A 25,052-nucleotide genomic window follows, 5' to 3' on the forward strand; every position below is an offset into this window, starting at 1 on the left:
GCCCTTCGGCCCTCGGTGAGCACGGGGCTGGGCCGCCATGTGACACGCCCTGCTCTCCGCTCACGTGCTGGTCTCTGTGGTCCCTGGGTCTCCACGAAGGGTTCAGAACACGCTCCCCCCCCCACCCCAAACACACCGCGTTGGCATCTTGATTGCTCTGGGCCAAGGCAGCTGAGAAGCAGCAGTCTGGCCTCTCTACCTGAAAGCAGGGCATGAACCTCCCCGTGAGGAAGGAGCCCCACCCTGCACCAGGGAGAGCAGAACATTCTTAGCACTGGAGAAGGGGTTCGATGCAGAAAGGGGTCTGGGCAAGCCCAGTAACATGACCCTGATCTCCTGTTGAGGCCTGTATGTTTCCTAGTCTCTGTGCCACAGTTTACCTCGTCAGAGCGCCAGGACTTATCATGTCTTTGTTTAAGAAGTGTACGAGCTCTGGATCCTGACTGCTTCTTCAGTCTTCATTTTCCTTATGAAGACTCCTCTGTGTACACAAAAATATTAAATAAAATCTGTATGTGCTTTTCTCCTGCTAATCTGTCTTATGTTGGTTTAATTCTCAGGCCCCATCACAGAGCCTAAGAGGGTGGAGGGAAGTTTTTCCTCCCTACAAGACCTTGAAACCTAATTTGTGCAATGGAAGCTGTGATTGGCTTAGTTAGGGTGGGTTATCCGCCGGTCCACTGAGTAAAATCTGCCATGAGCAGGGGCCTGCGGTGACAGGGACACCCCGTCATCAGCAGTGGAGGTGGATGGAGCGTTCTCGGGGAAGGGGCTGACCCGGAGAGGCCTCCTTGAGGGTGTCTGCCTGGCCTTTGCTGGGAACCCATATACACCAGGCCCTAGGGGGCAGCTGAGTAGAAGCTGGGCCGATCCACTGTGGGTCCGTGAAAGCCTGTGATTCTGCACAGCTGGCGGCCACTGAAGGTCAGCGTGCTGGGCTCTCCCCTGCGGCGCTGGAGCCTGTGCGTGTGCGTGTGTGTGTGTGTGTGTGTGTATAGGTGTGTTGTGTCATGTGTATATGTGTGTGGTGTGTGTGTGGGGGTGAGGGGTATGTTGGGTGTGTGTGTGTATATGTGTGTGATGTGTGTGTGGTGTGTATGAATGTGTGGTGTATGCAGTGTGTATTTGTGGTATGTGTATGGTGTCTGTATGTGGTGTGTGTGTTCAATCCAGTGTGTATATGTGGTGCATGTGTTGTGTAGGGTGTGTATGTGGTGTGTGTGTGTGGTGTGTGTCTGTATGTGTATTTCGTGTGTATAGTGTGTGGTGTGTGTAGTGTAGTGTGTGTGGTGTGTGTGTGTGGTGTGTATGTGTGGTGTGTGTATGTGGTGTGTATAGTGTGTGGTGTGTGTAGTATGGTGTGTGTGGTGTGTGTGTATGTGTGGTGTGTGTATGTGTGTGCGTGGTGTGCAGGGTGTGTATTGTGTGTGTATGTCTATTTGGTGTGTATAGTGTGTGGTGTGTGTAGTGTGGTGTGTGTGTGGTGTGTGTGGTGTGTGTATGTGTGTGTGTGGTGTATGTGTATGTGGTTTGTGTAGTGTGTGGTGTATGTGTGTGTGGTCTGTGTAGTGTGTGGTGTATGTAGTGTGTGGTGTGTGTGTGGTGTGCGTGTGTGTGTGGTATGTGTAGTGTGTGTAGTGTGGTGTGTGTGTGTGTATGTGGTGTGTATAGTGTGTGGTGTGCGTGGTGTGTGTGGTGTGTATGTGTGTGTGGTTTGTGTGTGGTTTGTGTAGTGTGTGGTGTGTGTATGTGTCTGTGCGTGGTGTGTGTGGGGTGTGTGTGCTGTGTGGGGTGTGTGTGTGTGTGTGTAGTTGTGTAGTGTGTGGTGTGTAGTGTGTGTAGTGTGGTGTGTGTGGGGTGTGTGTGTGGTTTGTGTAATGTGTGGTGTGTTTAGTGTGTGGTGTGTGTGTGGTGTATGTATGTGTGGGCGTGGTGTGCATGTGTGGTGTGTATAGTGTGTGGTGTGTGTGGTGTGTGTAGTGTGTGTGGTGTGTGTGTGTGGTGTATGCAGTGTGTATAGGCGGTATGTGTGTGGCGCATGTGCTGAATGCAGGGCGGGGGTGGGAGGTGTATATGGACACGGGCAGACGGCTCCCCCCTCCCCCGCTCCCCCCCGCCCCCCGCCCCCCGTAAGTGCAGAGGCCGCGCATCCCGGGGTGCGGGGCACCCTGCAGGACCAAGACCCACCAAATCCCTGTACACACCCCCCACAGCGCCTCCCACACATGACCCGGATGGACAGGCTCGCCCAGGGCCTGCCCCATGCGCAGACCCCAGAGTTGGAACGAAAGTCAAATGGGGAAGCCACGGGGCTCCCCTCCCTCTGGCGGACCCCCCCATCTCCACGCTCCTGGGAAGGAGGGGCCGCCCGCAGAGAAGGCAGGCGGCGCCGCTGTGAGGCTCCTGGCTGCGGGGAGGGTCAGATGCCGAGCGGGTTCTGGCTGGGCTGGGACAAGGGGGCACCTCCGGCGCGCCGCCCGGCCCCATTTAGTCCGACCTGGCTGTCGGGTTGCCCAGCAGATCCACTGGGCTCGGGTCCCCTGACCCTCCAACTCTCGGGCAAACACCACAGGAGGGGAGGAGCGAGGGAGAAGTCACAGAGCTCGCAGCTGTAGGGGCCTGCGTCCCGGAGGGTGGGGGGCCTCAGGTCTGCTGAGCGGCCTGTGATCACGGCTTACAGGTTTTAAAAATGCACGTTTATTACTATTACATTTCTTAAGCATGTAAAATAACTATTTAAATACAGTACAACCTTTTAACATGATTATAATTTTAAAAAGAAATACACAAACTTGTATACAGAAAAGAGATAAGCTACAAGGATTTACTGTAGAGCACAGGGAATTATACCCAATGTCTTGTAATAACCTCTAGTGGAACATAATCTGCAGAAAACCGAATCACTATGATGTACACCTGCCTGAAACTAACAGTGTTGTAAATCTGCTACACTTCAATAAAAAACAAACAAAAAAAGGGAATAAATATTATGCTTGTTTATTAAGACGTTGGGAATGATTCAGACGCGACAGCAGATACAAAAGTGCTTTAAAAATAAAGGTGCTGGGGGTGGGCAGCAAGTGTATTCATTGTTCCTCTCAGTATTTTATCGTATTACTTACCCTATTATTTCCTTGGAGAAAACGGGTTTAATTAAAAGGCACAGGCCTTTGGTTTGGTGACGAAGAGGATGTCTAGAAACTGGTGACCACCAGCCCTCAGAAACTGAGCGTCCTGGATGGAGATGGCTGAGGGGGACTCCGGTGGGAGGGTTTTGATTCTTCTGTGCTTTCATCGTTTCAGAGTGTGAGGGGGACGAAGGCTGAGTCCTGATCCCTGGACGGCCACAGCACCTCTAAGAAAGGTATCGGGACAGTCGCTAAAGATGGTCCGGCTTTGCTCCAGCGGGGCTCTCCCTGGGGCGCTGCAGCTGGGCCTGGGCGGGCGGGGCTTCCAGCCCAGGAGCGGGGCGGGGTCATGATGGAAAACATCCGGGGGGGATTCTCTCTGGAGGCAGGCTACGAGGTCAGGCTCCCCTGGGTGGTCAGCACGAGCTCCGGCTAAGCCGACCCATCAGGGGTCTTGCTGAGACTGGGCGACGCAGGCCAGGTGGACGGATGCTGACGGTCAGACACTGGAGGTCGAGCCTGGTGGGGCTGAGTTTGGGCCCGGAGGGTTTGTGCGCCTCACAGAGGGCTTGTTGTGGAAGGGGGAAGGGAGCTCGGACCCAGGTCACGGAAGCAGGTGCACACACCGCGTTTATCCAGAGATGCGGTCTGGCTGTGGTTAGAAGCCATGCTGGTCCGGCTCTACAAGTGGAAGAGGAATCCCACTCAGGTTAAAGACCTGGAACACCGAGGCTCAGAGAGGGCAAGGAACTCCTGCAAAGCTTCACAGTGAACGCACATTGCGTCTTTACGCTGAAGACGAGTCCTACCATCCTCACCTCATTGTGAAGCCTTCCCATCACTAGCTGACCAGAGAATAATAGCTCAAGATGCTAAAATGACTTTCCAGAGTCACAGAGTTAGTAAGTCAAAGAGCTGAATTATTTATATTCCCCAAGGAACCTTTTTGTTTGTTTGTTTTTTGTGGTACGCGGGCCTCTCACTGCTGCGGCCTCTTCCGTTGCGGAGCACAGGCTCCGGACGCGCAGGCTCAGCGGCCATGGCTCACGGGCCCAGCCGTTCCGCGGCATGTGGGATCCTCCCGGACTGGGGCACAAACCCATGTCCCCTGCATCGGCAGGCGGACTCTCAACCACTACGCCACCAGGGAAGCCCCCCAAGGAACCTTTTAATTAGAAAAATATAGAAGAGTACAAAAACAGAAAACAAAGTTCCCATAAACAGACATGTGATTGTTAGTAACATGCTGTATATTATGTGTAATTGCAGGAATGTGAGCTTTTATGTTTTCACCATCATTATGTATACATTTGGATATAGTCACTGAGGTTATCATAGGGTTTTAACATGCAAAATAAGATAAATTAGAACAAATCAATCATTTGAGTTTGTTGTAAGTTCCCTATCAGTTGCCATGTGTAGATTGTTTATATTTTATAGAGTAGCAAATTTCTTAAAAATTCAAAACAGCAAATACTTTTTGATCACCATGCTTACATACTAGATACATAATATATATGACCTATACATAATTTGTTGTCTATATGTGTCAAAATTCATATATATAACTACGTAAACCAAAGTGGAATTTTCTTACTCTGATTCTCAAGCTTACTTCCCACAGGTATCCAGTACTGAAGTTTGGTATAAATCCTTTCAGCCTCTATTTTTTTTTTTTTAAGTAGAGCTAAAATTGTAATCCAGGTCAATGTGCTCCAAATTCTGTGTTCTTTCCATTAAGTGAGATAATGTGTGTAAAGTACCAGCAAATGCCTAGTGTGTCGTAAGCACTCAGTAAGCTGTAGTTTTGTTTCACTTCTATCAACACCCCTGAATGGAATTAGTGATCAAATCAGTGAATTCTTGGTGCAAGTTTTGTTCTCAGTACCACCACACTGGGTATAGGATGTACTTGAGAAGGTGTGAAGGGTACAGCATGTCATTTTAATAATACCTACAGGTAAGGGAGTCCAGACAGAAGCCTGGTCGGGAGGATACTAGGTAACCTGGTAACAGAGCAGGGCGTGAAGGCTGACCTTCAAGGCCACAGTGATCTTACCCTTTAATCCTCCAGGTGTCGTCAATGACAGTTCCCTCGCTTTTGATAAAAACGCATTGCAGGCATATGGCAGTTTCCACGTGGGCCTTCAATGTGGCAAATGGAACTGCAAGCAGATAGGTTGGGGGTCCCCAGAGAGAGAGAACTAGGAATGGCTTTCTTGACAGAACCCATTTTGTGATCTAAGCCTGGCCACAGTGCTTGCCCTTGAACGGGTCTCAGTCATTAATCTTAAGGGAACAAAGGAATGCAGGAACAGAGAAGAGGCAGTCAAAAGTAGTACAGTGATGGGCTTCCCTGGTGGCGCAGTGGTTGAGAGTCCGCCTGCCGACGCAGGGGACACGGGTTCATGCCCCGGTCCGGGAAGATCCCACATGCCGCGGAGCGGCTGGGCCCGTGAGCCATGGCCGCTGAGCCTGCGCGTCCAGAGCCTGTGCTCCGCAACGGGAGAGGCCACGACAGTGAGAGGCCCGCGTACCGCAAAAACAATAAAAAATAAAAAAGTAGTGCAGTGATAAGCAGAGTCCTAGCTCCTCTTCGAGGGATAGGCCTAATAATACATCCTTGAGCTCTGAGGGAACTAAGGCCCCCTCCCCAGTGGAGGTTGGAACAATGAAGGTGACCCTCCTGACTTCAATCAACTAGAGCTTGGACTCTGTCGACCTTTGCCCCAATTCTGTGCTGAGTTCTCCTCTGCTCAAGCCCCTCATGAATATGCGTGTACCCTAGCTTAAAACTTCCTCAAGAGGCGAGCCCAGTTTTTGGGTAACAAAACCACCAGCCTGTGGAGGCTCGAACTCCGTCGGATATGCCTGGCTTCATGGCCCACGTAACTGGAATAACAGGACTTCAAATCCAGCTGCCTTTGCTGCTCAGATCCGCCTCTGCACCATCCCCTCCCGGGGTGTGGACCCATCTCTGGAGGCCATCTCTGGAGTAAAATCTCACTAAGTTGAGCCTTCAAACAGGGATGGCACACTTGATCTTTGTTAACAGAGTTCCTACACCAGTGAATTTTCAGGACTCTATTAGCCAATAAGAGCAATTCAGGCTAAAATTAGTATCTTCCTCCAAGGAGAGCTCAGTAAATGAAATGTTCTGTAACCATGTCTTTCTAGATCTAGAAATGGGTTCTTATGTGTAAGCGTTGTATTTTTAAAAAATTAATTAATTTTTGGCTGCGTTAGGTCTTTGTTGCTGCGTGCGGGCTTTCTCTAGTTGCAGCGAGCGGGGGTTACTCTTCATTGCGGTGCACGGGCTTCTCATTGCAGTGGCTTCTCTTATTGCGGGGCACGGGCTCTACGCACGCGGGCTTTGGTAGTTGTGGCATGTGGGCTCAGTAGTTGTGGCGCACGGGCTTAGTTGCTCCATAGCATGTGGGATCTTCGCGGACCAGGGCTTGAACCCGTGTCCCCTGCGTTGGCAGGTGGATTCTCAACCACTGCGCCACCAGGGAAGCCCCGTAAGTGTTGTATTTTTGTGACACTGAATAGTGTCAAGCACACCTCTTACAGAACTTTAACAATAGCATGACTTAATTTTATAAAACTCATAAATGAGTAAATGAATGACTAGGGCCAAATTCCTAGAACTCCCGAGAAGTGCTCAGAATTCCAGGATGCCTGAAGCTCAGTCACCAGCCCCCTCCTGCTTGCCTCAGGCGCTGTGCTTTGGGTTGCAGGTCCTCCCTCCTGAGCTCTCCTAGAAATAATGCAAAACGTTGTTTAAATATACTGGAATTTAGCTTTTTAATTTAGTTAGCCTGGCCTTCTTATTCCAGATCGGACTGGATTTGCAGGAGGTTACAGATTAATTTATAAAGAAAAATTTCAAAGCAGAGAAATGCGGATATGCCAGACAAAGGAAGCCAGTGGTCCGGCCCAGGCCCCGTGCTCTCTTGGTGAGAATAAAGGCATCCGTGTTATTTGTTGAAGTGTTCTGAGTTAGTGTTCTGTTTTGTTTGTAGTGACCTTGAAGGGGCTGTGTTTAGATCCTGGCTTTGTTTTGTAACCTCTGCTTTATTGTTTCTGATTTTTATCAATGTTTGTGCTTGCAGTATGTTTATTTTGACAGAACCCTGTGGGCCCCAGGTACAAATTCATCTTGTGTAGGTAGCACATCTTAGAACCATCACCATGTCTACGTTCAGTATTTCCATCCTGAAGTCTTTCCAGTCCAGAAGACCAAGCTTATTTGACCTGGTTTGAAAAGGTGTACAGATATATAATTTTATCATTCTTATATATTCCCATGAAGAAGGAGTTCTTTAATTTCTACTGGGTAGATTATACTTCAGTGGGTGTTCTGGGGTTTCACATCAGTTTGTAATATTTGTGCCTGGTGGGCCCGGAGATATTTGTGTGCCTGTGTGTTTATCTCCTGACCCTTGCGACTCACTGAGAAGGGAAGGTGGGGACCACTGGGCTCTTGCCACGGCCTTGCTTTCCAGGTAGCTGGTTGGTATGTAAAATTCGGCTTTCCCCCTCCATGCCCTAACCACTAACCCTGACAGGGCCCCTGTGCCCTGGGTCTGTTCTCGGGGCTCCTGCAGGCCTCTTCCAAAGACAGACTCAGAGCCTCTTTTCATTTTAAAAATTTTGCTGCTAATCATTTCTGGAAAAACCCAACAGGTACAGTTGATTTCTTTTTTTCTTTCAGAGTAGTAAAGATACAAAGCTTAAGAAAATGTTTATAGAAGCCTAGAGTTCTGGATTCTTTTTATAAAATGTACTTTTAAATCCCGCAAGTAATACACGTTTGGTGTGAAAACATAAGCAATACTGACGTATACCGAGTAAAAAGTTTCTCTGTGGATGGTAATTTGCTGGGCAGAGCGTTTGCACATTAAAATTGTGATAGATACTAACAAATGGATGCCTTCCAAAAGCGTTGTACTGTTTACACGCCACCAGCAGCTTATTTCCCTGCACAGCTACCAGCTTCCCTAGGTGCTTCCCAACACTGGGTACAGCTTTGCAAATGTTTACCACTTTGATAGGCAGGAAAAGGGCATTTCATGTTTATTTGCATTTCCCTCATTACAATGGAGTTGAATATCTTTTTATATTTTATTGTTTGGCTCTTTTGTGAGATATGAAATCAAAGTCATCTTGTACTTGGGAATGTGTGAGGTACTTCTGCTTCAGAGTTTTGGTGAGAGGCCAGAGGACACTTCGGGCCGGTCCTCTTCTGCCCCAGGCTGCGGTTCGGGCGGGGGCCCTGCCACGTTCGCCGTGACTGTGGCTGTAACCTATCTTACCTAGAAAAAGTAACAATTTTCGGCTGTCATAATTAGCTGTCAAAGTCCCTTCAACTGCCTGTGAACTACACCAGGTGTGCCACATCTTACTTGCTCGTCAACGTCAGGCTCCCCGAATGCGAGGGACCAGCGAGCACCACGGCGGGTTCCAAGGCGGCCTGGCCAGCGCAGCTGCCCACTTTTCCCTCGGACCCTGGGCTCCTAACGTGGAGACGTTGGAAGCTCGCGTCCCTCCCCCTGCCTATGGCTGAACACGGTCCCTGCACCCGCCCCGGCCGAGCCCACCTCCTGCTGCCCATCCCGGGGCTCGGCCGCACCCTCCCCCCGGCAGGTCCACGTGCCCAGCGCCTCCGCCCTCGGGGTTCCCGGCCACCATTCGCGCAGTTTCCCACCCGAACGGCTGGGCTGCTGCGCAGCCCCGAGACCACCAGGCGCGGGGGGCGGAGCGCCCTGGCGGGAACTGGAACCGCTTCCAGTCCCGCCCACCGCGCCCTCGAGCCACGGACCCAGGGGTGTGCGCATGCGCACTATGCCCGCTCCGCGTCCGGCGGCTGTCGCCATGGTGACCGGAGCCCCGGCCGCCCCGCCCCCAGCGCCGCTGCCCCGCAGACCTGGCCGCGCCCCCCCGCAGGGTGAGGGGTTAGGGGGTCAGCTCGGGTTGGGGGTGGATCCCGGGCTGAGGGGTGAGGAGGTCCGCCCGGGTTGCGGGGGCCTCGGACTGAGGGGTGAGCGGGGGCGGTCCCAGATGAGTGGGGGCCAGGTTAAGGGGGCCCGGGTGAGAGGTGATCCCTGGTGGAGGGTGAGGGGGTCGGCCGGGGGGTTCGGGGATCATCCCGAGGTGTTGAGGGGCCCGTGGTGGGGGGTGAGGTGTGAGGGGGTCAGCTTGGGGTGGGGACCCGAGGTAAGGACCTCGTGGAGTGATGTGGGGGGCGGGGACCTCGCTGAGAGGAGGAGGAGGAGCCTCGTTGGAGGTGTGGGAGGGTCGGTCGGGGTCAGGGCCTGGCCGGAGGGGCGGTGACTTGGGGTGGGGGGACCGCGAGCAGGGGAAATGGGGGCCTGGGGGGTGTGGCCCGCCTGGAGGTGGGCCCGGTCCCGGGCGTACGGTGGGTCTCGCTGGGTGCGGGGACCGGGTCCGGTCCGGGAGGGGGCGGGGCGGGGTGGGGGTGGGGAGGGCCCGGTCCTGGAGGTGGGCCCGCCCCACAGCCCGGCCCCGCCCGGCCCCGCTGGCCGCGTCCGGTCCTGCAGGAGCCGCAGCCGGTGCGTCCGCGCTGCGGGCCGGCCGAGGAGGGGCGCGCACGGACGCACGGACGCCGGCGCCCGCCCGGGAGCATGTGGAAGCTGGGCCGGAGCCGGGTGCTCCTGGACGAGCCCCCCGAGGAGGAGGATGGCCTGCGGGCGGGGCCCCCGCCCTCCGTCGCCCCCGCCGCCGCCGCTGCCGCCGCCGCCGCTGCCGCCGCGCAGGTGAGGGGGCGCGGGTCGGGGAGGGCGCAGGTGAGGCCTGCGCTGCGCCGTTGGAGAGGCGCACAGGTGGGGTGCGCAGGTGAGGCCCGCGCCGCGCGGCCCGTTAGGATCCCGCGTGGCTCGTGGTGACCCCCCCACGTTAGGAATGACTGAACCCCATGCCCCGCCACCCTCTTCGCGCGTGTTCGGGACCGCGGGCGCAGTCCCCGGAGGTGGTAGGGCAGAGGGCGCGCACCCAGGAACCTCGGGCCGTGGCCTTGCTGCGGACGGGGACCGCGCCACGCCGGGGCGGACTCACGGGCAAGGCCTGGACCGGTGGGGGCCAAAGCAGCGCGCTAAGTATGCTAAATACTTGTTTGTTTAAGCAACAGACCTTCACCTATGTTTAAACCTTTGGTTGGAGGAAGAAGGCAGATGTCCTTTATACAGAAAGACACTGGCCTTACGAGTTCAGAGATGTGCCTGGAATGTTTAGAATTTTTTAATTAAAAAGGATCCCAGGTGGATCCTGTCTGCGCTACAAATGCTTGCCTCCACCTCATCCCCAACGCAGCGTTCCTTTCCATGTGCAGTGAAATTCAGCTCTTTATTTTATTTTTAAAATGACGGTGGTCATACAGTTTCTTGTTTGTTAAATGTTTGGAAACTCTCCTGTTGCTGGTGGCCTGTAACGGAAGTTAATGGGGATCGGTATCTTTCTTCTCAGGACTTGTAAATAGTTCACCAGATTGTTTCTTTCCCAATTGGTTCTAAATAACTTCCCTTGGAACTGAAGTTGTCTCGTCTTGATAAGACATTTTTTTATAGGAGTTAAATGCCCTTGATTAAGCATTTAAATACGGTCCCTATCTGAAGTGTCTTTCAGAAGTCAAGTTTTGGTGGTATTAGTGCTCACCTTACTCTTTATTTTTTAAATCTCAAAATGTTATGGTTACTTCATTTTTATAAATTTATTTATAAATTTATTTATTTATTTATTTTTGGCTGCGTTGGGTCTTCATTGCTGCACGCGGGCTTTCTCTAGTTGTGGCGAGCGGGGGCTATTCTTCGTTGCGGTGCATGGGCTTCTCATCGCGGTGGCTTCTCTTGTTGCGGAGCACGGGCTCTAGGCACGCGAGCTCAGTAGTTGTGGCTCACGGGCTCTAGGGCGCAGGCTCAGTAGTTGTGGCGCACGGGCTTAGCTGCTGCGTAGCATGTGGGATCTTCCTGGACCAGAGCTGCAACCCGTGTCCCCTGCATTGGCAGGTGGATTCTTAACCACTGTGCCATCAGGAAAGCCCTTTATGGTTACTTTAAACAGCAGCTCTCTTAAATATAATGTTGAGAATTTATATGCAGTTTAAGTGTGGTTATAGAGTTATTTAATTTTGTAAATAACTATTATTGGTCAAAGATAAGCAATATTTGTTGTTTCTGAACGAACTATTAAAATTTTTAAATTGATTCTTCCTATGTTCTGCTTGTATTTCTCCTAATGAATTCTAAAACACGTTTTTTCCTCTTAAGTTAAATTACTTACAGGGAAAAGTTGGAAGGATAGGAGATTGAACACCCACATATATACTTCCTAGACTCAGCCATTAGTGATACATTTATTAAAACTTTTTTCCCGATCTTCAAGTTTACAGAATTACAATCTATACCTTTTTTTCTCACTGTGTATTTGTGTGTGTGTTTTAATAGTCTTTATTTTTAGGTACCCAGCAATTGAGTGGAAAATGCAGAGTTCCCATATACCCCCTGTCCCCATACAGACACAGCCTCCCCCTGATACTAGCAAAATCCCATTTGTTACAACCAGTGAACCTCTGTGGACACATCATTATCGCCCAGAGTCCACAATTTACATTAGGGTTCCCTCTTGGTGTTGTTCGTTCTGTGGGTCTGAACAAATGTGTAATGACATGAACTCACCATTATAGTGCCATACAGAGGAGGTTCACTGCCCGAAAAACCCTCTGTGCTCTGCCTGTTCACCCCTTCCTACAGCCCCACAGCCACTGATCTTTTTAGTCTCCATAGTTTTGTCTTCTCCAGAATGTCAGAGTTGAATCATAAAATACGCAGCTTTTATAGATTGGTTTCTCTTACTCACTGAGCAGTATATTTAAGGGTCCTCCCTGTCTTTTCACGACTTGGTAATTCATTTCTTTTTAACGCTGGTTAATATTCCATCGTCTGCATGTACCAGTTTACCTGTTCACCTACAGAAGGGCATCTTGGTTGCTTCCACGTTTTGGCAGTTGTGTATAAAGCTGCTGTAAAACATCATGTGCAGGGTTTTGTGTGGACATTAGTTTTTAACTCACTTGGATAAATACCAAGGAGTGTGATTCCTAGATCATAGGCTAAGAGTATGTTTTGTTTTGTAAGAAACCAGACTGTCTCCAAAGTGACTGTACCAATCTGCATGCCCACCAGCAATAAATGAGAGTTCCTCTTGCGTCCTGTCCTTGCATTCCAGTTATCAGTGTTCTGGATTTTGGTCATTCTAATAGGTGTGTAGTGGCATCTTGTTTAATTTGCATTTCCCTGATGACCGTGATGTGGACCACCTCTTTATATTGCTCATTTGCCATCTGTATGTCTTCTTCGGTGAGACGTCTGGTCAGATTTTTTTGCCCCATTTTTTGAGTTGCTTTTTCTCCTTATTGTTGAGTTTTAAGAGTTCTTTGTGTATTTTGGATAACAGTCCTTTATCAGATGTCTTTTCCAAATATTTTCTCCCAGTCTGTGGCTTGTCTTTTCATTTTCTTAACATTTATGTCTCACAGAGCAGAAGTTTTTAATTTTAATGAAGTCCAGGTTATCAGTTATTTCTTTCATAGATCATGTCTTTGGTGGTGTTTCCCCAAAGCCATCAGCACACCCAAAGTCATCTGGATTTTATCCTGTATTATCTTCTAGGAGTGAGAGCTGACTGCAGCTTCTGTGTTACTTTATTAAGGGTATCTATAGTTTGATGTGTTGAAAACTTTGCTATAGAAAAGCAGACTTTTTGTGGCAAGTCAGTCATACTCTAAATTGAGTTCATTTCATCAGGTAGATTGATCTTTATCCCAAAGCCAGCTTCTCTTAGCATTAAACTTTAAAATTCATGACAAGTCTACCATAAAACTTCTGCTGGCAAAATTTTATTTTAAAGTTGAAAGAGGTAGGAATTCATACGAGAAGAATTTAATGGATCTGTTAAATTGTGTCTCATTAGAAAGACGGTCTTATCTGTTTCATTTTCAGTCTCCAGCGGCCCGCCACCCCCCTCCACCCCTGTCAGCCCGCTCATATTAAACATGTAGGCTCAGAGTACACTTTGTCTTATTCTAGAAAGGCATTTAGTTTGTATTCAAATCTGGTCTGTTCGACCTACTTGAAAATCAGGTCACATGGCTGTAATCTGTGTTGTTTTTTTAAAAAGAAAAAAATAGCTTAATGTTAGGTTCTAATAAGTTTGAAATGTGAGGCATTCAGTTATTACTTGGATTTAAGGAACACTTGACTGTACTACAATAGCTTTAACATTATAGAAAATAAATTTCTCTGAGCATTTCTTTAGGCAATTGGCCTTTTTTGTCATGAATACACATCTATTTTGTAACAGTGGGGTTTTTAAGGTGAATCATTTATTGTAATCATTTAAAAAAGAGAGACTTACAAGTTTTAATGAGTCTAATTAAAAAAAAACAAATCTGCTATGCATATGGTAGAAGATTTCTGGATATTAAATGCCGGGTCTTAACTTCTTCCTCTTTCCAGTGGGAAGTATTGTTACCTTTTTTTATATAGCTATCCATGCAACATTTATGCATATACATAAATGTGTGTTTAAAATCGTACATTTGTTTTCCCACTACAAACATTTTTCTGCACTTTGAATTGTTCCCTCGATAAATAATATGTGTAGCATGGAACACTTCCTGTCTTAGCACTGCAGCTGAAAAAAATCATCTTTAAGCCTGTGTATTATTAAATCTAATTGGGCTCCTTCTGGTGGATATGGAGTTGCTGAGTCTTCTTTAGGCCCTGCTCCGGGGTCTGTGAGCGGTGAGAAGGAAATGGGGGTCTGCGATGAGATCCGCGTGCTGAGGTTTGGGCCGGCCTTCACTTGCTTTGAGCTGCACTGCACTGGGACTTAGTTAGCTGTACTTTAATGTCCTTAGAAACAAAACTCATGGTGTTTTTGGCATATTTTCATGTTAAAATTTTAAAAGACTTAGACATATTCTATAGGCATTCCAAAAAAAAAAATCAGGGAACATTTCAGGTGCTTTTTACTCTGCTCTGAAGATAGGAAGAACCAAGGGGTAGTAAGTCTTAGTTGAGATGACACCGAATCTTTCTTGCGGGGTACTGTGAGAGCTCTGTTTAAGTTTGCTTTATGGTGATGGGAAGAACGGAGTGAAGGAGATGCGTGGAGGTTTATGGGAGCGCTTTAGTTGAGAAAGTAAATGCTCTAAGGCCTCAAACTCTTTCATGGGGCTGATATACTGGGAGGAGCATGGGCTTTGAGGATAGACTGGGCTTTAATTAACAACTTTAAGACACTTACCCCTTGCTTTTTCCACTTAGCAATACGTTTTGGATCTGATTGTTATGTGAAGGCTTCTTTATTCTTTCCAGTGTTTGTGTGTGTATCAGTGTTGTATGGTATTTCCTGGTATGGATATATAGACTTTAAATGCCAGACCTCTATTGGTGACCTTTAGGAGGTTATTTCTAGTCTCTTTCTATTACAAACATGAGTATAAATCATTTCACATATCTGACGATAGATGTCTAGAAGTGGAGCTGAGGGCTTCCCTGGTGGCGCAGTGGTTGAGAGTCCGCCTGCCGATGCAGGGGACACAGGTTCATGCCCCGGTCCGGGAAGATCCCACATGCTGCGGAGCGGCTGGGCACGTGAGCCATGGCTGCTGAGCCTGCGTGTCCGGAGCCTGTGCTCGGCAATGGGAGAGGCCACAACAGTGAGAGGCCCGCGTACCGCAAAAAAAAAAAAAAAAAAAAAAAAAAAAAAAAAAAGTAGAAGTGGAGCTGAGTCCAAGGGGACCTCCCTTTGTAATTTTTTTTAATCAAACATTTATTAGTTTATTTTTCTTTTTTTCTTATTAGTTATCTATTTTATACATATTAGTGTGTACATGTCAATCCCAATCTCCCAATTCATACCCCCCCGCTTTCCCCCCTTGCTGTCCATGCATTTGTTCTCTACATGTATGTCTCTATTTCTGCCTTGCAAACTGGTTCATCTGTACCATTTTTCTAGATTCCACATATATGTGTTAATATACGATATTTGTTTTTCTCTTTCTGACTTATTTCACTCTTTATGACAGCCTCTAGGTCCATCCATGTCTCTAGAAATGATCCAATTTCGTTCCCTTTTATGGCTGAGTAATATCCCATTGTATATATGTGCCACATCTTCTTTATCCATTCATCTGTCGATGGACATTTCTGTTGCTTCCATGACCTGGCTGTTGTAAATAGTGCTGCAGTGAACATTGGGGTACATGTGTCTTTTTTTTTCTTTTAAAGCTTTTTTTTGTTAATCAATTAATGTTATTTTATTTATTTTTGGCTGTGTTGGGTCTTTGTTGCTGTGCGGGGGCTTTCTCCAGTTGCAGTGAGTGGAGACTACTCTTCATTGCGGCGTACAGGCTTCAGTAGTTGTGGCTTGTGGGCTCTAGAGCGCAGGCTCCATAGTTGGGGCGCATGGGCTTAGTTGCTCCGTGGCATGTGGGATCTTCCCGGACCAGGGCTTGAACCCATGTCCCTGCATTGGCAGGCAGATTCTTAACCACTGTGCCACCAGGGAAGCCCCATGTGTCTTTTTGAATTATGGTTTTCTCTGGGTATATTCCCAGTAGTGGGATTGCTGGGTCATACAGTAATTCTATTTTTAGTTTCTTAAGGAACCTCCATACTGTTCTCCATAGTGGCTGTATCAATTTACATTCCCATCAACAATGCAAGAGGGTTCCCTTTTCTCCACACCCTCTCCAGCATTTGTATGGAGACACAAAAGACCCCGAATAGCCAAAGCAGTTTTGAGGAAAAAAAAAAAGGAGCTGGAAGAATCAGACTCCCTGACTTCAGACTATACTACAAAGCTACAGTAATCAAGACAATATGGTACTGGCATGAAAACAGAAATATAGATCAATGGAACAGGATAGAAAGCCCAGAGATAAACCCACACACCTATGGTCACCTAATCTATGACAAAGGAGGCAAGGATATACAATGGAGAAAAGACAGTCTCTTCACTAAGTGGTGCTGGGAAAACTGGACAGCTACATGTAAAAGAATGAAATTAGAACACTCCCTAACACCATACACAAAAATAAACTCAAAATGGGTGAAAGACCTAAATGTAAGACCAGTTATAAAACTCTTGGAGGGAAACATAGGAAAAACACTCTTTGACATAAATCACAAGATCTCTTTTGACCTACCTCCTAGAGTAATGGAAATAAAAACAAAAATAAACAAATGGGACCTAATGAAACTTAAGAGCTTTTGTACAGCAAAGGAAACTATAAACAAGACAAAAAGACAACCCTCAGAATGGGAGAAAATACTTGCAAACAAATCAACGGACAAAGGATTAATCTCCAAAATATATAAACAGCTCATACAGCTCAATATCAAAAACACAAACAACCCAATCAAAAAATGGGTGGAAGACCTAAATAGACATTTCTCCAAAGAAGACCTACAGTTGGCCAAGAGGCACATGAAAAGCTACTCAACGTCACTAATTACTAGGGAAATGCAAATCAAAACTACAATGAGGTATCACCTCACACTGGTTAGAATAGGCATCATCAGAAAATCTCCCTTTGTAATTTTGCTAGATGTCTCGAAAGTGCCTTCCCAAAGAGGTTGCATGAATGTATGCGTCAACCAGCCATGTATGCAACTGGCTTTCAGGATGGGCTGGCCAGTATGATACAATGCAGTATGTCTGCAGAGTTTTAGATCTGATGGGTGAAAAGTACTACCTTAATGTGGTTTTAATTTGTGTTTCCCTCGTGGACGATATTAAATAGCTTTTCCTATGTTTATAAGCCTAAACGAAGACTTCTAAAGTCTTCCCCATCAGTCCTGTTACCATGTCACTAGATGGATTAAACTGGAGTCAAAATAACTGCATTTATGTGCAGATACAGCCTGGTGGTTCAGATGTGGACGTTGTCACTGGTGTCCGTATCCATATGCCTTGGTTGAGTCCCACCCCTGCTGCTTGTTACCAGATGCCCTTGTGCAGGCCCCCATCCAGACAAGCTTCCGGTTTGTTTTTCATCTGTGAAATTGGCATAAGGTGAAGCTACTCTACCGTGTATTATCTGTTGTCCTTAGACACTGCTAAAAGCCCTTGACTGGGTTAGTGCCACCATTTGCCAGATGTGTAAACCAGTCACAAAGCAGGAGGGTGACAGCTACTACCAGGTGGTGACAGAGACTCTCTACTTGACCAGAATGGAGTCAGGCTCCCTTGTGCCCTGTCTCGGATCAATGTCAATGAGTCTTGACCCTGAGAATCTTTGTCAGCAGCTCTGGAATCTTCTTGCTGCCCATGTGGCCCAGCCGGGGTAGGGGTGGGGAGGCTACAGATGGACAGGAGCTTTGAGGGTGGCGGTGACAGTGATCCCAGTGTCAGCCCAGCTGCACTCGTACCAGTGACAGCGACCTCCTGCATCTCGCTGGTTTGATAGCATTCAGAGAGCGCTTAACTGTCTTCTTAAGAGTCATCTACGTTCTAGTCCAAAGACTCCACAGAGGAGGGTTCCATGCCCACTGCTGTGACCCTGATGCCAAGAAGGGGCTGGGGGTGCACCTGTCCGTGCTCGTGGAGTGAAGGGGCTGGGTGCAGGATTGTCGACACCACCAGATGTGGGAACTGGGCTTGTGTGTAGAGTGCTGAGGGGGTTAAATGGGTCATCAGGGAAGCAGCCGCAGCGTCGGTTTTCTTTTCATCGGCCTGGAAGGATGAGTGGGAGTCATCTAGCCTAGAATATCTGATTTCTTCCTGGCTACAGGTTCATTTGGGACTAGGCAGATCCTTCTCTGTGAGGTTAGTCTTATTGGACATTCCCGTGATAAATCTGATGTTTAGTCCGCAAAACTCCTTTCATCAAATAAAAGCAGACAGTTAGTTGAGGGAAGGGGAGGAAGAGGAGGAGAAGATAAAAGATCAGAGGTAAAATACTCCTTCCTTCTAGATTCACTTAAGGCATCTCAAAGGAGGCCTGAAGTTTCTCCTGTTTATGAGACAGAGTAGCACAGTCCAATAGAAATACAGTGCAAAAATTTTCTGGTAGCCACATTAAAAGTGTTTTTTAAAAAGGTGAAATTAATTTCAATGCAATATTCTAAATTAAATATATCCAAAATATTAATTATATCAATATGTAGCCAATATAAAAATTTGTTAAGGAGTTACTTTACTTTCACTTTTTTTTCATACTAAGGCTTTGAAATCTAGTGTGTATCTTACATTTACTAGCACATCTCAATTTGTATACTCACTTTTCCTCAGAAATACGTGGTCAGTATTTAGATTTTATAAAATTTGCAGTTGAAAAAGTAGATTGTTTTATCCAAGTTGTTCTGAACATACATAAAAGTTTTCTAATAACTGAATTGAGTGTCTTTTTTTGAATTGGTACATAAATAATTTAAAATGCGTTTCCTCAGTCGTGTTAGCCCTGTTCCAGCTCCCTGGCAACTGTGTTTAGCTGCTGGTTAGGGAATTGGATGGCGTAGTTCCAGACTTTTCCCCCAGCTTCAGATCAGCTCATCTCAGGTCTGTGGATGCTTGTACGTGCCTGGGCCTGTGAACCTCTCTAGGCATGAGCTGGTTGAATTCCAAGGTCCCCCGCCCTGTCCTGTTAGCACAGTGGCCACTTGAGGATGGAAATGGTTAAGGCTTGGTGTCTGTCTCAGGCCCCAGGCCCCAGCACACTACTCTGTGTAATGTTCACCTGTCAATGCTAATATTAAGCATTTAGATTGAAATTGTTATTCCTATGAGTTAAAAATCCTAGTTCGTAAGGTTCACTTTTACTGATTTTACTAGAACTTAAGGTCGTACGACTTAGAATATTCTTTAAAAATTGCTACTCATTAAAAATTGCATCACAGAAGATTGTGATGTACCTTAAGGAGAAGATGCATGTTAGATGAGCTTTGTTCAGGCGTGAGGTCAACGTTAATGGCTGTACAATACATATTAAATAAAGTGTCTTTATACAGAAACACACACAAAACAAGGTTATGTATTGAATGATTGATGAAAATGTGACAGAGGCTCACAGGAACCTGACCCTGTATTTCCTGTAAGAGCAGTGATTCAGTATTTGCTGATTCATTGTCTGTGGCAACTTTTACAGCGCAGCTGCCTTGAATAAGGAGAATCAACTCTATTTTACGTTTGAGGAACTTAAGGAAGCTAAAAAACTTGTGCAGAGTTATGTAGCCACTAATAGGAATTTGAATCCGGGTTTCTCTTGAGGTTTTTTTTTTTGCTACCCTCTTTCTCTTACCTTACAGGTTATCATAAATTCGTGATATTTTTCTTCACTTTCCAAACATTCATATTTTATATTCAAAAAATTCTAGGGCTTCAACAATTAGTGCCTTAAAAAGCATTGATAAAATTGTGTCTTGGCTCAAATTTCAACAAACGCCCTAGGATATTTCTACTTTTTGCTATGCTTAAGTATTGTAATAATGAGTGTATTTATCGAAGTCTTACTATGGGAGATAGATGGTTCTCTGGTGAATTAGCAAGTGAAAAGTACTAGAACATTGTGAGAAAAGCAGAGCTGTCACACATACACGCGCCCTTTTCTTTATTCACCTCCTTTTCAACTTAATTATTGGAGGAAGAGCAGGTAGACTTTAAGCCGGTTCTTGAGGAAAGACAGTGAGAAAGGGGGGAAATGGCGTAGCTTTGGATCCAAAAGAGGTTTGGGGGATAGAGAACAAACCAATTTAACTGGCACGGGAGGTTGGGAAGCCCATTAAGGGTTTCAGACTTCACCTTTTAGACGAATATTGAGGGCCTTTGAGTCAGGGCTTCATGCATTTGACAGGAAATACTTGTCTGCGGAGGAGGGATTAGAGGCAAGGTGCATTGAAACAGGATTCTGGTGTAGGAGTTGGGACGTGAAATAAGAGCCTGAATTCTAGATGGAACAGTATCAGGACAAGAGGGAAGAAGTGAGCTTGCCAAAGCCGGTGGAAGAGAGCTGTTGCCTTTTGAGGTGAAGGTCAAAGGCTGAAGGGCAGTCGGAGTGATCAGGACGAAGATGTCACCTCTGAGCAGCAGGGAAGCCCAGGGCGCTGTGGCTTTGGGAGCAGCTTAACCGAGTTGACTGTGGACGTGTGACTTGGGGATGGCGTCGCACATCCTGATGGACGAGCTGCGCAGGTGCGGTGCTGGGGGGAGGAGCTGAAGGGCTCATCATTTGTGAAAAACTGCAAGGACCTGGCTCTCCATTTCAGAACTTACACTGCAGCTGATGAATGAACTGGGACCAGGGGAAAGGGAGTAGGTAGCCCGGTGTCAGCAGGCAGACCTGGGCCCACCTGTCGCTAATTGTGTGACTAGGGGCAGTTGAGTCAGTTATTCCCTCTCCAGAATCGCTGTTCTCAGTGAGAGGTTTAGAGCAGGAATTGGGCTGTGTGCCCTGTACAGTCTCCATCACAGCTGCTCAACTTTGCAGCTGTCCTGTGCAAACAGCTATGACGTGTGTAAGTGAACAGGTGTGGCTGCGTTCCAATAGAACTGCTGACCCCTGGTTTAGACTAAAGGATCTTTGAAGTCTCTTCTAACTCTAAGGCAACTTGATTCATTAGAGGTTTGCAGTGTGGAATTTGTTGTGATTTCAGGTACAAGTAGGGAGTCTTAATTGCTAAACTTGGAAATAAATGGCAGGGTGCTAGAGCTCATTTATATTCTTCCTGGGCTTACATTTTGTTAATTAACAAGTGTGCATTCGTATAGCTTTCCATGCTTTCACATAAATTAATTGTCTGGTTTGGTCCTTTATCTCATTCCATGACGAAATGAGTCATGCTTTTATGGTCAAGGGGACGACGTTAAGAACAGCATGTGATCGTCCATATCATCTTAACCCAGATGGAGCATGGAGGCAAAAGGAACCGGGAGGTGTTTTGAGACAGTAAGAACTGTGTGTGTAATGGTGTTCATCTTAGTTCTGCGGAGCCTGGGGGCCAGCAGGTGCCCTTCTGGGCAGACTGCTGACTTTCCCCCAGTAGCAAGTGTTCATTGGGTGTACAGCTCCCTAACCAGAGAGCATCGTTTGCACCAGCAGGGGCTCTGTGTCCAGGTTCTGGCCTGTCATGTGAGAGGAAGCCGTGTGTGCACCTGCCTCGCTTCCTCTCTTTCCCTCGTCACGTAGGTCAGTGGTGGAGGGCTGTCTTCCACCCCAGAGGTGGTGTTGTGTGGTGGTGTGCTGTGTTACAGCAGCAAATTTTATTACAACCAAGAGGCTTTATTACACAGTTCCCCCCAGTGACCTACTGTAAGTCACGTACCAGTTACTTCATTCTCCCTCTTCTGTATCAGTTAAACTTTAAAATAATACCTGACGTGATTTAGTGCTTCCTTGTAACTATTTATATCTCTTTTTAGATCTTTTTTGCCAGGTATTTGGCTATAGCTAAATACTAAGCTTGTTGACTGAAGACCAGTGATACTTTTTAAAAACAAAGTTTTATAGTGATGGTGTTTTAAACAATAAATGGAGAAGTTTTGCCCCAAGATGTAATTATAGACATTGATCGATGTGACAAGAAAGTGTGCTAAGAAATTTTACAGAGAAAAGACAGTCTGTAACTATAATTAAGACTGATCATCTCCACACCTTTCCATTTTTATCATGAGGAATATATGTATCTCCGTGTTGTTTTTTCCTGATACCAAGCAGTTCTCCAATTTTCTGACACCAAGTGGGTGTTCTGCGATTCATTTCAGTTCTGACACTACCTGAAGTTAGCACAGACCCCACAAGTGAAGGGCTCAGTCCCACAGGACTGCCGCCATGTCAGAAGTCAGCCACAGATGGGGTGCCCAGGCAAGCATAAGAGGAGTGACGCCAGCAAGATGGTGGAAAGGAAGCCCCAAGCCTGTTTCCCCTCAGAGACACTGCCTTACAATATATGGTCCAAAAAAGCCTTTATGACTCCAGAAACCAGTTAAGGAGTTGCAGTAAACCAGGCAGGCACAAAGCTGAGAACAGCTGCATTGAAATGGGTAAGGAGGCTGCTTCACTTCACTCACAATAGCCGTTCCCACAAGTGTCCCTTAGCACAATTGGTAGTAAACGCCAAACTCAAGACTTCTCCGTCAGGAAGGTAATAGAAGAGTGGAGCACGTGCCCTACGTTCTGGCTTTTTGAGAAGCTGCCCAGGGGACTAGCTTGTCTCACCTGACTGGCATACTTGGCACACCTGGGGCCACTGAGAACAAATGAGAGTTCAGCTGCTTGTTGCAGTGCCAGAGAACCTACAGACAGATGCCAGAGGGAAAAAGAGGTTACAAGCTCTGGAAAGAGAAACTGAGAAAACTCTCTAATTGGGAAATTACATGCACAACCTCAGAGGAGACACATCCCCAGAAAAGATTTAGAGGCTCCCAGAATCTCTAGCCAGCATGCTTGGTGAAGGTCTTTCCCTGTATGAAGCCAGTCCATAAAGACTGGGAGAGGTGGCAGTTTTTTCAGATGCCCAAATCTCAGCAAAAAATAATGAGGCATCTGAAGAAACAGGGAAATATGGCCTAGTCATAGGAACAAAATAAATATCCAGAAACTGACCCTAAAGAAGCTGAGATCTGTGAATTACCTACAAATTCAAATTAATTGTCTTAAACACAGTATGCTAGGAGAGAGCATAGAGAATTAGCTGCAGTTGTGAAAATGATGCATGAACGAAATGTAAATATCAACAAAGAGGAAGTATAAAAAAGGACCAAATTGTGGAGCTGAAGAATACAATAGCTAAATTGAAAATTTCTCTAGGGGGTTCAACAACAGAATCGACCAAGTAGAAGAAAGAATCAGTGAGTTTGAAGACAAGTCACTTGAAATTACCGAGTCAGGAACAGAAAGAAAAAAGAATGACAAAGAGTGTAGAAGGCCTAAGAGACTTATGGGACACGAATAAGTGGACCAATACATGCAGTGTCAGAGAACTAGGAGAAAAGGGCAGGAAGCTTCCCAAACCTGAGGAAGGAGATAAATATCCAAATTCAGGTTGCGCAAAAGAGGCCCAAACCAAGACACATTATAATAAAACTGTCACAAGGCAAAGCCAAAGAGAGAATCTTAAAAACAGCAAGAAAAAAGCGAGTTGTCACATACAAGGGAGCGCCCATAAGATTCTCAGTGAATATCTTAGCAGTAACGTTACAGGCCAGGAGGAAGTGGGATGATATAGTCAAAGTGCTGAAAGAAAATAAAAATGCCAACCAGGAAAACTATCTGGCAAAACCGTCCTTCAAAAATGAAGGAGAAATAAGACCTTCCCAGAGAAATAAAAGCTGAGGAAGTAATTACCTTGTCACTAGACTTGCTTTAGCAGAGGAACTAAAGGGAGTTCCTTCACATTGAAATGTAACATAAAAGCACATGAAAACATAATGCTTTTTGTTAAAGGTGAATATATAGACAGGTATAAAATCTGTAATACTGTGATGGTGTTACGTAGATCACTTTTAATTTGGGTATAGAACTTAAAAGATAAAAACATAAATATAGTAACTATAAATAAATGTAAAAAGATGTAATTTGTGATATTGATAACAAGTGGAGGGGAGATATAAAGGAGTAGAGTTTCTGTATGTGATTGAAGTTATTAGTTTAAAAGATTGTTGTAACTATAAAATATATTATGTAGCCCCCACAAAAAAATACCCGTAGAATATACACAAAAGAAAATGAGAAAGGGATCGAAGCATGTCCCTACAGAAAACCAATGAAACAAAGGAAGGAAGCAAGAACAGAAAAGAGGAGCAAATAAACTGTAAGACATACAAAAAACAATCAACAAAATGGAAATAGTAAGTGCTTCCCTATCAGTAATTACTTTCAGTGTAAATGTATTAAACTCCCCAATCAAAAGATACAGAGTAGCTGAATAGATTTTTAAAAATAAGTATGCAAGGGCTTCCCTGGTGGCGCAGTGGTTGAGAGTCCGCCTGCCGATGCAGGGGACATGGGTTCATGCCCCGGTCCGGGAAGATCCCACATGCTGCGGAGCGGCTGGGCCCGTGAGCCATGGCTGCTGAGCCTGCGCGTCCAGAGCCTGTGCTCCGCAATGGGAGAGGCTGCAACAGTGAGAGGCCCGCGTACCACAAAAAAAAAAAAAAAAAAGTATGCAAGTACATCAGACAAAAAAATAAGTCAAAAATTTGTCACAGGAGACAAGGAGGGTCATCATATAATTATATGTTACATATATATTATATATGTAATACATATATATTATATATGTAATACATATATCACAGCTCCCAAATATATGAAGCAAACATTGACAGAATTAAGGACAGAAATAGACAACAACATAATAATAGTAGGAAACTTGAATACCCCACTTCCAGTAATGAGTAAAACAACATACAGAAAATCAGTAAGCAAACAGCAGATTTGAACAATACTATAGACCAAATGGACCTAAACAGACTATGTAGAACATTCCGAACAACAGCGGAATACATGTTCTTCTCAGATTAACAAAGAACATTCTCCAAGGGAAATCATGTTAGGCCACAAAACAAGTCTTAATAAATTTAGTAAGATTGAAATCATACTGAGGATCTTTTGAACCACAGTGGAATGAAACTAGAAATCAATAGCTAAAGGAAAACTGGAAATTCATAGGTATGTAGAAAGTAAGACACTCTTGAACAACCAGTGGGCTAGAATCACCAGAGAAATTAGAAAATATCTTGAGGCAAATGAAAACAAAAACGCAAGACACCCAAATTTATGGGATGTAGCAAAGCAGTACCAAGAAGGAGTTTATAGTGGCAGATGCTTACATTAAAAATTAGACCTCTTGGGCTTCCCTGGTGGCGCAGTGGTTGAGAGTCCGCCTGCCGATGCAGGGGACA

The 25,052-nt window shown here is 46.3% G+C and overlaps 1 protein-coding gene across 1 annotated transcript in view; it reads left to right on the plus strand.

Annotated features, from left to right (window-relative positions):
• The first annotated feature begins 9,691 nt into the window (after nt 1-9,691).
• The window catches only part of TDRP (testis development related protein), a 49,879-nt gene continuing 34,518 nt past the window's right edge, over nt 9,692-25,052 (plus strand). Inside the window, exon 1 of the mRNA XM_082680454.1 lies at nt 9,692-9,907. Coding sequence (XP_082536580.1) covers nt 9,776-9,907 — 132 coding nt within the window. The 5' untranslated portion in view covers nt 9,692-9,775. The remainder of the gene's footprint in view (nt 9,908-25,052) is intronic.

The sequence above is a fragment of the Grampus griseus genome (genome assembly GCF_964374135.1).
Source record: "Grampus griseus genome assembly, chromosome: 21".
NCBI lineage: Eukaryota > Metazoa > Chordata > Mammalia > Artiodactyla > Delphinidae > Grampus > Grampus griseus.